This window comes from Parasteatoda tepidariorum, chromosome 7, assembly GCF_043381705.1.
Source record: "Parasteatoda tepidariorum isolate YZ-2023 chromosome 7, CAS_Ptep_4.0, whole genome shotgun sequence".
NCBI lineage: Eukaryota > Metazoa > Arthropoda > Arachnida > Araneae > Theridiidae > Parasteatoda > Parasteatoda tepidariorum.
In genome coordinates this window covers 21,866,251-21,882,824 of record NC_092210.1, presented here as the reverse complement: position 1 = coordinate 21,882,824, position 16,574 = coordinate 21,866,251, and the positions used below count along the sequence as shown (strand labels likewise).

Here is a 16,574-nt window from a genome sequence, read left to right as displayed (position 1 = left end):
AAATCATCAGTATCAATTATGAAAGTAAATATCAATCATCACTATGCTTGCAAAAGTTGAATAAAGATAAAAGCATATTTATATTCTAGACCATTGTTACTGATTAGAAATGCAGTTTATGTGTGAAAGATTCTTGGCCTTGATCACTTAATTCTTTTGTCTGTGGGATGACAATTAAGCTATCTAATTACGATAAGCACTTGTTATTCCATTATTTTAATTCACAATTTAAACCAATTCTTAACAATAATACTTTAAAAAAATCAGTTTTAAAAAAACAATTAAGACTCACCTATAAGTTTTGTAATCTGATTAAAGACGTCAACAGTTTGCCTTTTTGTTTTCTTCGAATCAACTGATGACACATAGCTAGTCAATACAGGATGTTCAAATTTGAAGAACAAGTCTAACGTTTCCAGGCAGGACTGAACGTTTTGGGCTTGTAAACTAGGTAGCCCGGCACCAATTTTCGTATTTCTGTGTACAAGGCCAACATCACCAATAATGCCCCACTGAATAGCAAGCCCTGAAATACAGAAAGCATTTTCCAACATTTTATTTAATAATAAAACCTTAGCATAATAAAATTAGCAGAAATTTTTTTGATAAAAAGGGCAATATATATGAAAAATACAATTATTTCCATAAAGGAAATAAAATGTTTCAGTGTTTTTTGTTGTTATTTAGTAGAAATTCTGAAAATTTATTAAGTACTTAACTCGAAGCAATACCAAGTTGTTTAACCTCTTAAGGCATTTGCCCATGCCTGACATAGGCGAAAGTTACCGGCAAATTTACATATTACCGTGTCTCATACGAGCAATCTTGTTTTTTTAATTCTAATGCCCATCTGAGATCTATTCTAGTAAAAATGGATAGGCTAGATTATATTTAAATTTATTTACCATAAATGACACCACTATGCAGCATTTTTCTTGTGTAAACCATGTTGTAGATTTTGATGATTAGCTATAAGTTTGTTAGGAATTCTTTGTTATATAAATTATATAATTTAATTTTTACTAAAACTTGTTTTGAGAAAGTTATTCATTAATGAGTGATTCCGACAATTTTGAATATGCCAATTTATCAGAAAGTTTTAGCGATGAAGGTGATCTTTTGAGTTGATTTAATTAGATTTTAATATTTTTAAATTCAAAATAAACCTGTAATGAAATTGTTTAAACTTTTCTTGTACAATAATTTTTTTATAACTTTTACACCAAGCACCTCTCCCTAGTCACCCCCCACTTCTGAAATTGTGAAAAGTAACTTATACTACACCTATATATTCATTTTCTGTCCCAAAAAAAAAAAAAAAAAAATTTTTTATTGGTTTTTAGAAAGGAAAAAAAAAACTTTTGCCTTAAGAGGTTAATGAAAATGAGGCCTATCACTATATTGCACCTAGTACCAAACATCTGTATTTAAAAAATTATTCGTCTCCTTTGTTATTTTGCACCGAAGAATCGAAAATACATTTCGAGACTGTTTTTAAGTTCTCTAAATTCATATGTGCTAAAAAATTAAAATAAATACAAAATGAAGCTTTGTTTTTCATCTTAATAGTACAAAGATGAAAGTCGTGGTAAAATAAAAATTATAGCAGCATTTTGACTTTTAGCGATATTAAAATTTCTTGCTTTACTCAGAACTGTAAAGTGGAGAAAGTTTTCGATAATTTTTTAGTTCATTTTGTTTTGAGAATTACCACCAGATCTTCTTTCTTCGATTATTATTTCCATTATTGAATTAGCGAAACCATAGTTAGCCTGCCCAACGTAATCTCGACAATTACTGACTGAAAATAAGCAAAAGGTGCCACCTTTTAAAAGAATTTAAAAACTTTTCGATCGTAACAATAAACATACCGATATCAGATGAACTGTTGTTTTGACTTGCATAATAAGCAAAAATATTAAAATTACAGACAACTTTTTATGACATTGCCTCTCTGAATACAATCATATAGTTAAAGGATTACCATGAAGCCCAGATTTTCTCCTTTCTTCACATATCCTTTCCATTACTGAATTAGCATAACCATAGTTAGTCTGTCCAGCATTACCTTGACCACTACTGACTGAGGAAAAACAAATGAAGAAATCTAAATTGAGGCACATTTTTCTGGTCAATTCATCCAATATCTTTGTTGCAGCTGCTTTGGGGGCACAAACATCTTTGAAACTCTCTGGACTCTGACAATTCATGAAGGCATCTTTTAACACCTATAATTATTAAATATAAGAAAGCCTGATCATTGGTCGAAATTTGTGAGAATGTGATATGATTAAGGTGACCGGACGTTCTCAAAACTTGAGGAATAGTCCTCAAATTTCAATAGCTATCCTCCGAAATTTTTATCAGTATTTTAGTATCAGGTACTTATTACGAAAAATTAGGTATCATTAATAATAGTTGGGTGATTTTTTTATTGTCCAATTTTTGCATAATTTTTATTATGATAGCAATTAATGGCTATGGAACAATCTTTTTGAAATATTAGATCATGACTAAATTTGTGTGAAATTTTTTACTTTTGCTTGAATTTTTATTAGAAGTCAGGAACTAATTGTTACTGTCAGGACTCTCTATGCACGAAGTGTAAATTCCACTAATTTTAGTTGAGGTTAATTTCAAAGCTAAAAGTTCAAGCCTTAAATTTTTGCTTTAAAATTAATACATTGTAAAGTTTTTTATAGCTACATATTTTTTTATTAGTATTAATACAATTTCCTGCTTAAGTATTTACTTACTTCCATTTTAAGAATTCCATTTTTTCTCATTTCAGTTTTAATAGAAGTTATTAAAATTATACTAGATAAACCTCTTTAAGTGATAGTGATCAAGAGTAGTCTTTTTCATTTTTTTTTCAATCTAATTTTTTTTTTTTAAAGAAGCTTTATTTTTTACAAAACCAGCTTGATGTTCTGTTCATGGAAGAGTTTTTTACGTATAAGAATTGTGACCTATGACAAATTGTAATTAACGCACATGATATTGGGTGTCCGAAAATTCGCGAATTTCAGAGAGTATGTACTACCAGAAGAAAATAAAACATAGAAGTTATTTACCAGTACATTCTATAGATCAATAAAAAAATCACCAATTTTAGATGGAAATTTTTTTTTCCCCTGACTTTCTCTATCAAAATTACTTCTGTGAATTTTGAAACCCAATTCATATCCAGTAATCTTAGCTCGTACATACAAGAATCATTACTGAAGAAAATCGCTCTTTAATAAAATAGCTAACAGCATATTAAAGGGAAGTGTCGGAAAAGTATGTCTGATAAATAATTAGAACGAAGAATTTGCAATCTGATAGGATTTTGATAAGGTGCGAATATAATTTCCAGGCCTAATACCTCCTGAAAACTCTATTTGTTTATATACCCATTTAATATACGTTTCCAAGCAATGTCCACCTGGGGATGAGATATCCTGGTTGGTAGGCCTATGATAAAGGGGTTCTGAGTTCAATCCCCGCTGGCCGAAGAATCTTCGTGTACAAAATGGTGACTGGAACACACTAAATCGGTCGGGGTCACAAAGTTTTCCAAATTCCCTTAACAAGTCAATACCTCTGGAAGTACTGGTTCGGATATTGAGCGTGCTTTGGTTCAGGTCAAAATTATGATATGCAGATTGATGGATGGTGTGGGAATGTATCCTTGTGAAACGGGCTGTGGCGTATGTGTGTGTGTGTCAGAAGTCGAATTCTTGGCCATAGGTTACGCCAGTGGAATACAAGAAAAAGCACACCCTTCTGTCTTAAATAGACTTGTAAGTAGTGACCTGTTGCATAAGATAACAACAAGTAATGTCCACCAACTACGGTGTTTCCCAAAGTGTGGTACGCGTACCCCCAGGGGTACGGGTTCTTATGCGAAATATCTTGAAACAAACGAAAATTTCAAAAAATTTTATTTGAAAATAAAGCTAGCCATGAAAGCTTACGATTACGTATTTTTCTATTGGCTATTTTTTGCAGAGTTAACAGCTAATAATTTGTGGTATCAACAGCCAGTTGTGATTTTTAACTTTTGTGCAATTTTTTTATAGTAAAATATACATTCATTTTTTTATTAGTGGTACACAGCGTTACGAAAATTTAGAAAGGGTACGCAAAAGTTATAAGTTTGGGAAACAGTGACCTACTATAATTTATGCATTTCTGGACTATGATATGAAAGTTTCAGAAACAGTTTTAAAAGTTCTCTTTCGACACTTAGGTTTTCTTTGCGACTACGACTGTCCTTAATTACTTTTCTCTTTAGCATATGTTTTAGGTTTCGTGGTTGTGGAAAAGAATCATTCACCATAATCTTGAGATAACTCACATGAAAATTTTGTTTTTGAAGCTGGAAAATTTTATAATTCAACGGTTTAAAGATGTTTAAGAGCTTTAGAGTTGAAGAGCATTCCGAAATTGAACTTTGACAGCTGTTCCTGAAATTTCTTTTACAGCTCTGTACAGAAGTGAATTACATCATGTAGTGGTTACTTCGAAAAATAAGTACAAATCATAACGTTGTGAGAAGTAGATTAGTCCTGAAAATAAATTGCCTCCCCTTCTTTTTGTTTTGTAGTAAATTATACAATTTGCCAATATCAGCAAGCCCGCGTGAAATCAAGCTATAACAGAGGATGTGTTTCTTTTTTTTCAGTGGCGCGATCTATGGCCAAGAATACGACTTTAGCCACATAAGTCACAGCCCTTTTTGCAGGGAGCACCCAGTCATACTTCATTCATTTATCCACAGACCGTAATTTTGACCTGAATCAGAGAACGACCCGTCTCCAATTGAGTACCCCCAGAGGTATTGATTTGTTATAGGAACTTTGTGACCTCGACAGATTTAACGTGCACCAGTCATCATTTAATACACGGGGATTCTTCGGCCTGCGGGATTCGAACTCAAGAACACGAGCCCAACGTCCTACCGATTCCGGCTCTTTCCTTTCTTGTACTATAAGTGAACAAAATTGAATTTATACTTACTACTGCGGAATTGAATATCCCTCCAATTTCACTTAATTTAGAAGCCTCTTTAAGCAACTGTTCTGCTTCATGCTGTTTTGAAACATCAAGCGTTAAGACTTGAACAACGCTGCCTTTTCTATTCCATTTGTTGAGCCAATATTTTTGATGGGGAGTACTGACTCCTCTTCTAGAAGTTATGAAGATGTTCTTTCCACCTTTCGTCAGTATCCATTTTGTAACTTCCATTCCAAAACCGCCTAGGCCTCCTATTACTATATAGGATTTACTAGGATAGAAGTAGGTGATCGGAATCGCTTGCATTGTTAAGCATTTTGGTGGTGTAATCTTCGACGGTTCTTCATCTCTTATCTAAAATGATGCACCGCATCACAATGCTGGTTATTTATCATAATCTGACATTATATTTTTATAATAAAATAAAGATATAAAAATACAACATTTTTTAAGTGGAGAAAATAATTCGATTTTTGCCACTTTCGCAAGACAAGGAATTTTGATGGTGATAGAAGCTTATTGCGGAAGTGCCCCACCCTCTGTTCATTTTTCTTTTGTCCAAAAAAAAATTATTATTATTTTTTTAATAAAAATAAGTAAATATTCCTTTTAGTGATAAGTAATTTGTCTAATGTGAAGTATCGAAATAAGAGACTTTTGAATAAGTTTTTGCTCTCCGAAAAGAATTACTATCTTGTTATTTCAGTTTGAGTTCAAATGCGTATACATGTTTGATCATAATTAAATTTATTTCAATAACTATATAAAGGTTTTAATGTAATGGTGTGTGTTGGATATTCTATTTACTTTACATTTCGATAACAACTGGATCGTGATAAGTATATGATGGATGGAGTCAAATTGTTGGTTACCACCATTTAAAATGGATTTCGATTGCCCGATCGGACATCCTGTTTTTGGGACATGTTGGTAGGTAGGCTACACACACTTGCCAATGAATTAGAAACTTAACTTTCCTGGCATCGCGAGTCTCAGATCTTAACTAAATCGAAAATGTTTGCGAAATGTTAGTAATGCACATCTGGCCGCAATCTTTTCTTTCAGAAATAGTTTACAATCGGGGACAACTCTTATATTCAGCTATCTGGAAATAGACGAATATATATGAAAATAAACCAAGAATCGATCACATAATGTTCAACAAAAGTTGCGGTAACCCGAAAGTGACGACATTAAAATTAAAGACAGTGGGCAGTCCGTGCACGATTCTTACCCTATCACTTCAATTTGTTTCGATAATACTTAAATCATAGAATCAGAGCAATGCAGCAGAATCAATGTGGAGTAGTGAAACGTTGACTCCGTTCGTTTAGGCCAGTGTTTCCTAAAGTGTGGTACTCGTACCCCAAGGGGTACGGGAACAGTTTAGCGGGGGTACGCGTTCTTATGCGAAATATCTTGCAACAAACGGAAATTTCAAAATATTTTTTTAAAAAACAAAGCTAGCCATGAAAATTTACGATTACATATTTTTCTATTGGCTATATTTTGCAGAGTTAACAGTTAATAATTAGTGGTTTCAACAGCCGGTTGTGATTTTTAACTTTTGTGCAATTTTTTATAGTAAATTTTTTTTTATTAGTGGTACACACAGTTACGAAAAATTTAGAAAGGGTACACGACAAAAGTCATAAGTTTGGGAAACACTGGTTTAGACGAACCAGCTGGTCGCTGCAGGAGGCCAGTTATTTAATAAATGGATAGACCTCTATTTAATTTTCAAATTTGTGCAAGAAAATATAGTAAATTAATAAGCAGAATGATGTTTTTTTTTAAGAGTATGTGAACAAAATTGTAAAAAGCGTATTTTTATCTCAGTTTTTTTTATAAGTCAGACCATTTACTTTTAATTATACCTAGACTGACTGTAAGTTAGTTTGTAGTAGTTTGAATTATACCTAAACTGTATGTTAGTTTGTAGTATTTCTTTCGATGTCTAAGACAGGTAGATATTAAGTTGTGTTTTTCAAATATTTATTTAGTTTTTTTTTTCTCTGGAAAAAATTAGGTTTGTGTCAAATACGAATTAATTTAAGTTGTCGTTTCTATCTAGGCCTATTATTAATGGTTGATTTTAAATATGCGAGGTTAAAATATTAGAGATTAAAAAATTTCTTATAAGGTTTAATTTAACATTGTTGAGGTAAAATGCTTATTTAATTTCGTTTAAATTTGTTTTATCAAGAAAATTCTAGTTTTAATAAATTATTTTCAATTAAATTTTTTATGCTATGTAATTTGGAGCATGGTGAAAATCATGGCATTGGAAACCAGAGCCAGCAAGCAATACCTTTGAAAATAAGAGGAAAACATTTTTTTAAAAATATTCATAAAAACAGGCCACCTCTGTAGAAATTAATTTTCAAATTCTTTCTCCAAAACAGACAACTTGTCAAATTTTAATTTTGTGAGATAGCTGAATTAACTGTTAACCGAGCTTATAGCGAAAACGTAAATATTTTCCTCATTAAAAGGCCTCATATTTGCTATGACTATGAGATCACCACACCAAGTTGGCAATCACTTTTTGAATTGTTAAAATAAAATTCAAACTGTGGGACGCAAGACCTTTTCAGTCGAAGAGTGTCTTCTTGGGCCTGAGTGCCTACAGTGGATTTGATACTGCTGCCTTGTGGTCTTTTCTAGTCTGGTCTCCTCTGCCTGTCGAGGCGATTTGTATCGCTTTTGTCGTGCGTGGTTCAGGACCAAGCGCTACTGTGTCCATGCACCACTCGTTCCACCACGATGATTTCGAGGAGCTCTTGTAACTCTGGGTCACTGATGTTCCTGGATGACCCCTTGCGGGGGCGGGTCAAGGCTATGCTACGCTTTTCCTTTCTAGAACATACGCAAAGCAAAGCCCGTTACGTTTTAGAACCAGTTGAACAATCTCTTCTTGCTTCAGAGATCACCTTACTTACGAGGCAAACATATAATGAACATTCTAACGGAAATAGTTAAGAGACGCCGCCTCATTCATATTTAAGAGATATTGCTTCACAAAAATAATGTAAACATTTCTTATAAAGAGTATATTATTTAAAGTTTTAGAGTTAGACTAAATACTTTGTTGCAAGTTAAGAAAAAACCACTATTCCTATAGAAAGATCCTGTTTGCATCTAAGTGCAAGCCAAATGGATGAAAAGCTCCCAGCGTGTACGTATATCAATATTGCCAACTCTTGAAACGACGTTACACAACCTCCTTTTTGCTTGCTTTCTTATTATTAATAATAACAGTTATTAGCAAAATTAATCAATTAGCAAGTACTAAGACTTAATAAATATGATGTCTAAAAATCGTAACAAATTTACATCTCTCTGTTCATATCTAAGGAAACTGATGAAAGAATAATAATGATAAAGAATAACAATAATGGGATACCTGCAAGTGACGCATTGTGGGTATCTCGGTCCTGGTTGTTGAAACGTGACATTTGTTTACGTTAGCACTGTTCCGTCCAATTTCGAGGAAGCCAAGCCCGTCAAGTATCAAATTTTTTCAGTGACATAATCTATATTCTTTCACAAAGATTTCAATTTTTTCGCCATATATTTCTTATTTAACACAAAGACGGGCACGAAGCCGTGGGGAACATAAACAAACTAATTATGCATCAAAGTCGCCAGATACACAATACAAAAATATATATCACGGTTACAATAAAATACATAAACAAGTAATAAATCTAAGCTAGGTAAAAGACGTTGACGATACAGAATTATATTTCAACAAATTCGAGGTGCGATATGGTGCCCGTCGTTGAACAATTTTGTGTTTACGACTACTAATGTTTAACTCCGTAGCCTTGTAATTTTGAACCAATCCAGAAGACAAGGAAACTCCTGGCTCAATACCCCCAGAGGTATTGAGTTGTTATGGGAACATGGAGGGCTTTTTGACTAGACAGATTTAACGTGCATCAGTCACCACTCACTACACTGGGAGTCTTCGGCTGGCGGGGATCGAATCCACGAACTCTTGGACATGGGTTCAGTGCCCTACCAACCTCAGTGCTATCTCGGCCCTATGGTGCTTTATTTAATTAATTTCACGTTAATTAACATTCTTACATATGTAAAGAAACGTAGCTCAACACGCCATTTTGCTAATGACTATCAGCTGACGTCATAGGTCACATGTATGGGTATCCGAGATCTTCTTACAGCGCAAGTACCCAATTGTTTCTTTCAGACGATTTTCTTCTGCAGTAAAATAAAACAAAAAATCTTTTATTTGATTATAGTTCAGAGCGTGTCAGCATAAGACGCGTCATTTTTGGTGATCTGATCAAATCCAATGTTCTTGCAACATATAGGGGAGTGTCGGTTACCCTCGCCCACTGTCAATTTCATATGTATAGAATATTTTTTCAAGTCAATGGGCCATCGGACATTAATTGTTACATTAAAAAAAGATTATTTTCAAAGTTTCAAGTATTTATGCAGCTGGTAACATCGTAAACAATAGAATATGTTGAATACAGTAGTCAAATTCTTTAAATTTCTATTTTTTTAAGTTAAACTTATTCTTTTTTTGGTTTATTCTTTTTGCATGATTTAATTAGATGATAAAAGAATAGAAACATACAAAAATATTAATTGATACTCAATATTATACAGAAATATAAGCAATACTCTTTAAGTGGGCGGGGCTACCCGACTCTCCCCTAGCTGTTTCTTATTCAAGAACAAATGTTGTCCCTATGTATCGAAATATTTTAAGTCTAGGATTCCAGTATAGGGCTATGAAATCTTTATTTTTTTAAATTTCTATGATTTATATATCTCAAAAGATAGCACGAATTAAATTTCTGTCTGACATGTTTAACTTTTAAAAGCTTTTACATAGTTAAGAAAGCATATTTGTATAATTTGATAACTAAATAACTATATGCAGTCGCAGATGATTACTTAAATCTTATACCGCAATGATCGTTTCTTAACTTGCAACGGATTATAAATATCGCATAAAATAACTCTCAAAATGAACTAACCTCTATGAGAACTTTCCCAACATGTATACCTCTGGACATAAATCTAAAAGCAGCTTCAATTTCGTCTCTTCTAAATACACTTCTATGGAGCGGTTGGACTACACCACTTTTTATACCTTCTCTTACTAGATCCATAATTTTCGAAAATTGCGACCGATTTCGAGGCGTGTCATCGAACAGCGCATCAAGCATTATTCCTTTGAAGCTAATGTTTTCAAGGAATACCTTCATATCTGTGAGAGACGAAATAAATGTGCTCTATTATATTGAACAAACAAAATAAAAACATCATTATGAGAAAATAAAATAAAAAGTTTAAAAATTAAGTTAACATAAGGTGGTCGACTATTACGATTTATCTGTAATTTAATGATTTCTTAGTCAAAATCACGGTGGTTTTGTGGTTGAGTACTAAAAATTTACGGATTTTGGAGAATTTTTGAGAGAATCTATTTAAAATGAATTTTTCCCCCTTATCTACCAAGAGTTAAGAAATTTTGTTGTCTGCAACTAATTTACGATAGACTAAAGTGAAAACAAAAGTGAATGAAACACAAAAATGCGTGAATCAAATACAGAAATGAACATACTATAGTTTTGGTTCTCCAGACAAGAACTTTCCTCGGTGTCTAAACACCAAACAGCATTAGAAAGACAAAGAGATAAACGCGTACAACATGGTTTAACCAATCAGGACTAAGCAACATATTTGAACAAGATGCTAAAAAGAGACGGATGTGAGAGGATTTGGCGCAGACGCCAGATCTTAGAATAGATTTCCTTACATAGGGATAGGGTGGGATACTTGAAAGATTATTAACTAAAATATCAGAATTTTTCAAAATATGGAGTGATTCCCAGAAATCAAGTTCGGTAGTTGAAGATCAGTGTTTAATGAGTTTAGCAGAAGAAAACTGAACTCTATGATTAGAATTCAAACTATGTGAAGCGATAGAAAATTGTTCAATATATTGATTCTTGACATATCCTCCAGGCTCTTTAAATCGAAGTTTAAAAGTACGTTTATTTAGTGCATTTAAACAAGTTTTATTATTTTTTTTAAAAACTGCTATGAATGCCTTGATCATTGTTAATACAGATTTATTATAAATTTAGCAGTGGAGCAATTCAGTTCAGTTCATTTTAAAGCAGAATATGCATCATTTTCATAATTCAATGTAGTTTAAAATTTTAAAAAAGAAAAAAAAAGAATATTCAATTTTTAAAAATCAATAAGCATGTACTTTTTTAATACTATTTAAATGTTTTTGTGCTCTTTCCCTATAAAAAAAAATTTTTTTTTTGATTTAGTTGATTTTTTGGTCGGATATAATGCAAATTGTCATGTTTGTTACAATTATTCCTTTTATTTTTATACATTTAAGATAGCAATATTTCAGACATAATTTTAATATTATTAATACCACATACATCAAATTTTTTAATGAAAAAGCTTGTAACTAATGTCATGTCTGTTGCAAGTTTTTCATGTCTCATTTATAAGATAGTGTAACAAACTTGACATTTCAAAGTATAAAAATTCGGAAAACTAAATAATTCTAAAAAATATTAAAATTCAATTTGATTTAGACTTAACACTTAGTAATGAAAGTTAGCCAATTGAATTAATGAATAAATAAATATTTTTGCGAAACTGACTATGGTAACAAACATGACGTAATAAAACTGTCCCTACCATTAAAAGGGTTCATCAACTAAACATAGAACATTCGAAATATCTGCTTCTTTTCTCACAGCCTTCAAAAATAAAAAGAGTGCAGACATGCTGAAGTGCGATTTGCTGAAAGTGATATTTAGTTGGGCAAAAACTTCTTATTTTATTAATTGCTTTTTGTTACTCTGTTAGAATGTAACCTAGAGCATTTAATTTAAGTATAAGATATGACAGAGTAGAATGTTTTAATTCTAGAAAGTAATTTTAATTCACGATACGAAATGGATATGGAAAATCATCAATGCTTCGTGTAGAGTGACGTCATACGAAACCACGCCTTGTTTTCGGTCACAAGATTCGATTCTTAGCGATTTTGAATTGCTTTTAACTCTTGAATTTTTAGGTTTTGCTGATTTTTCCGTGGGTATTCGATTTAATTTCAAGATTGATTTAACTAATATAACCGATTTTTTATAGATTTTTGCGACATATCGCTTATTTCCCATTAAATAAGGATTAAATAATTAATTTTTTTTCACACGCATATATTAATTTTTTTAGACTCTTAACCCATTATGTTCTGGCTGGACTTATAAGACCCACTAATATTATTTCTATATAGCTATCCCTGTTATATGATTTCCCGTTTATCATTGCTAGTTCACAACACACAATTATTTAAAGATGAACATTACCAAAGAAATTATTTAAGAAATTTCGTTCGAAGACAGCATTTTATTATTCCTCAATTTCATTCTTCAATTCTGAGATTTCTATCTTGATCAATTTTACAAGTAAGTTTTTCAAATTTTTTGATTGATTCGTTAACATTTTCAACTAGTTATAAAACAAAGTATTAAATGCTTAATACTTTAATTGAAGTTTTATAAAGTGGTATAAGTTCGAAATTAAGAAATTTTATGAAAATTTTGAATATTTAATGGAGGAAAAAGTTTCGCCCATTTTGAAAAATTCTAGGAATAAAGAGTTAATCTATAACTAATTTAGTTTATATTTGTATTTGTTGTTAAACAAAATATACTTTCAGCATAAAATTAATTACGAAACATATTTACCTAATTTTCTATTGAGTGATAAATCATATTTTCCAATTTCCAAAAATTTTCCATGTGTGGCGACGCAGCGAACACTTGCCTGGAATTTGTCGTCAGCTAAAGAATTCAGAACGATATCTACTCCTACAGGAATACAAAAAAAGATAAGCCTGAAATAAGTATTGCTGAGAAAGTTTTTATGGAAATTTTACTTTATCGTTGGTCTATCGTCGTTTTTTTTTTTTTTTTTTTTTTTTTTTTTTTTTTTTTTTTTTTTTNTTTTTTTTTTTTTAGAAGTATAAAAAATTTATGTGTTGAAAAAATATTTTTAAATTGAAACATATTACATTGACGCCTGTATAATGAAAATTATTTTGTACTCAGGAATGGCGGATGTTAATCAGCCCTCATCCGTTTATGATAATTTCGTTTCATTCTGTTATGGCTTAATATAGAGTTCGATAATTTTGTCTTCGACTTTTAAAGAAGATGCCCGAATAAAGAGTATACTTTATTAATTGTCACACATTTTTTTTAAAGTAAATATTGGATACATTTTTGTAACATGGAATAACTATTAAAATTTCACTAAATATTAGTGTAGTTAGAAATTTTGATTTAAAATTTTCAGTTGCTGTGGATACATAATTTGAATATCCGACTTCCAATGAAATGACTTACAAAAGGGAAAAGATTTTTTGGAGAGACATTATTCGCCTCCAATAAAATTAATTTTATTAATCATAGTTTCTCCACTCATTGTTTGAGAAAGATAAGCTATGCATTTTTATCTCCTTTTAAAGACCGAGAAAAGGTAAGCACTTTTTTCTCTAACGTATGCAGCGCCCCTCTGCGGTAGTTAGCACAGTTAGAAGACGAGTTTAATGTTTTCATAAAAGACGAGTTTAATTTATTTTTAATTGAATGTAAGTTTGAAGTATGCATAGGATTTTTCTTAAGCAAGAATAATCTTGTTTAAGAAATTTCTTAATAAGAATGGGGAAGGGTCTTTAAAAATATCACACAAAAAAAGAAATTAGTTTTAAATGTTGGCCTTAAAGAAGCTTCCTTTCTTTCTATTTTGCAAGAAAACCTTATTGAAGGTTTTAAAAATAATAATTTTGTTAAGTTTCATCAGTTTGGCCTTTAAGTACAAAAACGAATATATTTATTTAGTTACATACAATATATATTTTTAGTATTTTAATATTTTTAATACATTATAATATATTTTTATTATATTTTTTATAAATCATTATTGTTGCTGATTTGTTAATGTAAATAAAATGTGAGAACTACCTTATTGTTCCACGACAGAAAGCCGGAAGGAAATATATGATTCTTACCTTTTCCCCCTGTTCTATTTTTTATCATAATTTCAAAACTTTTATTTCTCGAGCTTCCGATGTTTTCCTCTTTCAGTTGAGGGAAAAGTCGGCGTAGATATCTTCTTTTCTGTTCATTACCTTTAAATTGTGAAAGAAATTGTTTAACACTTATAGTTAGTCAACAAAATAAAATACTAATCATCTACAATGAGCAGCAGTTGCAAAGGGGATTGAACATTCTTCTTACAATGAGATTGCAAAGATTCGAATCCCAGCAGTGGCTGGTTGATAAGAATTCTGCCTCCGGCACTTATTACAGTGCTGACGTAAAATATCATCAGTGCTAGATGGATCATGGGTTAGAACCCCTTTGCCGTCAGGCTAACCGTGAGATATTTTCTGAAGTTTTCCTCTGCATGTACCGCAAATATGCATGTAACGTAATCTGTATGTAACGCATGTGGGTTAGTTCCATTAAAGAGTCCTCTACGAAGGCTAGTTTGTCTTAATGCTTGATCCTGGAGTTTCCTTGCGTTCTGGGTTGGGTTCAAAATTATTAGGCTACTGAGCTGAACGATGATAGTTGTAAACTCAGAACCGGGTCAGCAGTTCAACGCAGGAAATAAAATTATATAATCACTCTGAATAATTTGAAGAAAAAAAATTAATACGCTAGGCCGGAATGTTCATGGTTCGAAAACATCATCTAAAATTAGGTAACTAATAGTTTTAACTGACAAAATTTAGAGACGTAATAACTCGAGAATTTTAAAAAGTGCTTATAACAAATTTCTAAATAAGAAAAGAGAATGAATTTTGTTTGTGAAAATGTAAGTGCGCAAAAACAAATCGATCACCCTGAATGACTTTTGATCTAATGATCGAATCTTCACGTTTTTGGACCCAATCTTAATGATTCAAGAGGGGGTCCTTAAATAAGCTAATTAGTAAGTTCAGACGATGTTTTAAGATACGAAATCAGACACAAAAACGTACTTTCTCTGAATAAACATACCTTTTTTTGACGAATTCATATTTCTGACCCCCCAAATCAGCCACAATCTGGGAAATACGGTCCCCATAGTTTTGTCTGGAGAGCGACCCAAAATTTCGACCCCATAATGTTAATTTTACTTTTTGTGTATTTCGCCACATCTTTTAAGAGAGTTAAAATAAAATTGCCAGCAAATTGTAAAATTCGTTTATTCAAAAATAATTCCACATAAAAAATAAATTTTAACATATATTTATTGATTTTTATTATTTTATTTAATAATAGTCGAAAAGATTTTGAATTGTAAAGTATACAATTTTTTACATCATTTCAAAGCATCTAATTTTACATAGCAAAATACAAAATTTGAGTAAATTCGGTTGAATAATTCCTGAGAAATCGAGTTTTAAATACCTTTGGATCACTCTCCTGACGAAACTAATAGTATCATATTTCCCAGATCGTGGCTACCCTTGATATTACGGAGGTCAGAAATCCGAATAACGCGGAAAAAAGGTATGGTTTATTCACAAAAAGTATGTTTTTGTGTCTGATTTAGTAACTTAAAATTTCGATTGCTCTAAATACACTGCTGGACAATTGCTAAGGACGGATAACACTATCATCCATAGCAACCACAAAATGCAAGGAAGCAAAATGTGGAAAATTAGAATAAGTGCGGGAAATAGTAAGAAGAGTTATGCGTATGCAAATTTTTTTTTCCACGTCTGTTCATCACGTGATAGCGCTGATAAGATCTTGAAAGGTTTTGACGCGTGTGGAGAGTTGTTGTTTCAAGTCAAAGTTTTACAGCAAAGATTTAGTTGACGAACTTGAAATTTTCGGCATGTCTTCCCCATAGCATTTAGATGATTTTAAGTTTGGCCGAATTATTGGAAAGATCTAAGAAGGGCGAAAAATAACAGATGTTGCCAGGAAGTTCGACATCGCTCACAGCGTTGTTTCACGGCTGTGGAAATCATTTAAAACTACTGGTAGTAAATGTTTGTATCATGGTTGAAGACGGCAAGCAACGAGAATATTAGTTTTTATATTACGACAAATGCTGTATTGAGATCTTCAAAATGTTCAAATTTTTTTTAATTTAATAAAGTTTTGAAATTACTTCAAGTCAAACAGATTTATCTGTACCATCAAAAATAACTAGTTTTTCTGAACTGTTACTGCAGGCCTTGACGGCAAGTCCTGACACTTGTTAAGAAATATCGTGTTAAAATTTACATTAAGTTTAATTTACCGTACTAGAAATAAATGGCCCATGAAAGAGATCATGACATTATGTTTGAAGGTTTACTGTCGATAGAAACATAGGCATCAAAATATTTCTGCACTCTGAGCATGAAAAATACAAAAAAGTCATAGAACTAAGAACAATTTAAATAGATTTTGTACTAGACGTCCCTCTGGAATAGAACTACAGAACTCTCATTCGTGGTGGTAGTGCCTTTTTTTTTTAATTAAATTTTGCACATGATATATGAA

The 16,574-nt window shown here is 31.7% G+C and overlaps 1 protein-coding gene across 1 annotated transcript in view; it reads right to left on the bottom strand.

The window, feature by feature from the left end:
* LOC107447920 (fatty acid synthase) overlaps positions 1 to 16,574 on the bottom strand; it is a 78,359-nt gene that overhangs the window by 2,505 nt on the left and 59,280 nt on the right. The window contains exons 20-25 of the mRNA XM_043045247.2: positions 14,096 to 14,215; positions 12,771 to 12,893; positions 10,020 to 10,252; positions 5,005 to 5,355; positions 1,985 to 2,228; positions 293 to 526 (exon numbers count right to left, since the gene is read on the bottom strand). Coding sequence (XP_042901181.1) covers positions 293 to 526; positions 1,985 to 2,228; positions 5,005 to 5,355; positions 10,020 to 10,252; positions 12,771 to 12,893; positions 14,096 to 14,215 — 1,305 coding nt within the window. The remainder of the gene's footprint in view (positions 1 to 292; positions 527 to 1,984; positions 2,229 to 5,004; positions 5,356 to 10,019; positions 10,253 to 12,770; positions 12,894 to 14,095; positions 14,216 to 16,574) is intronic.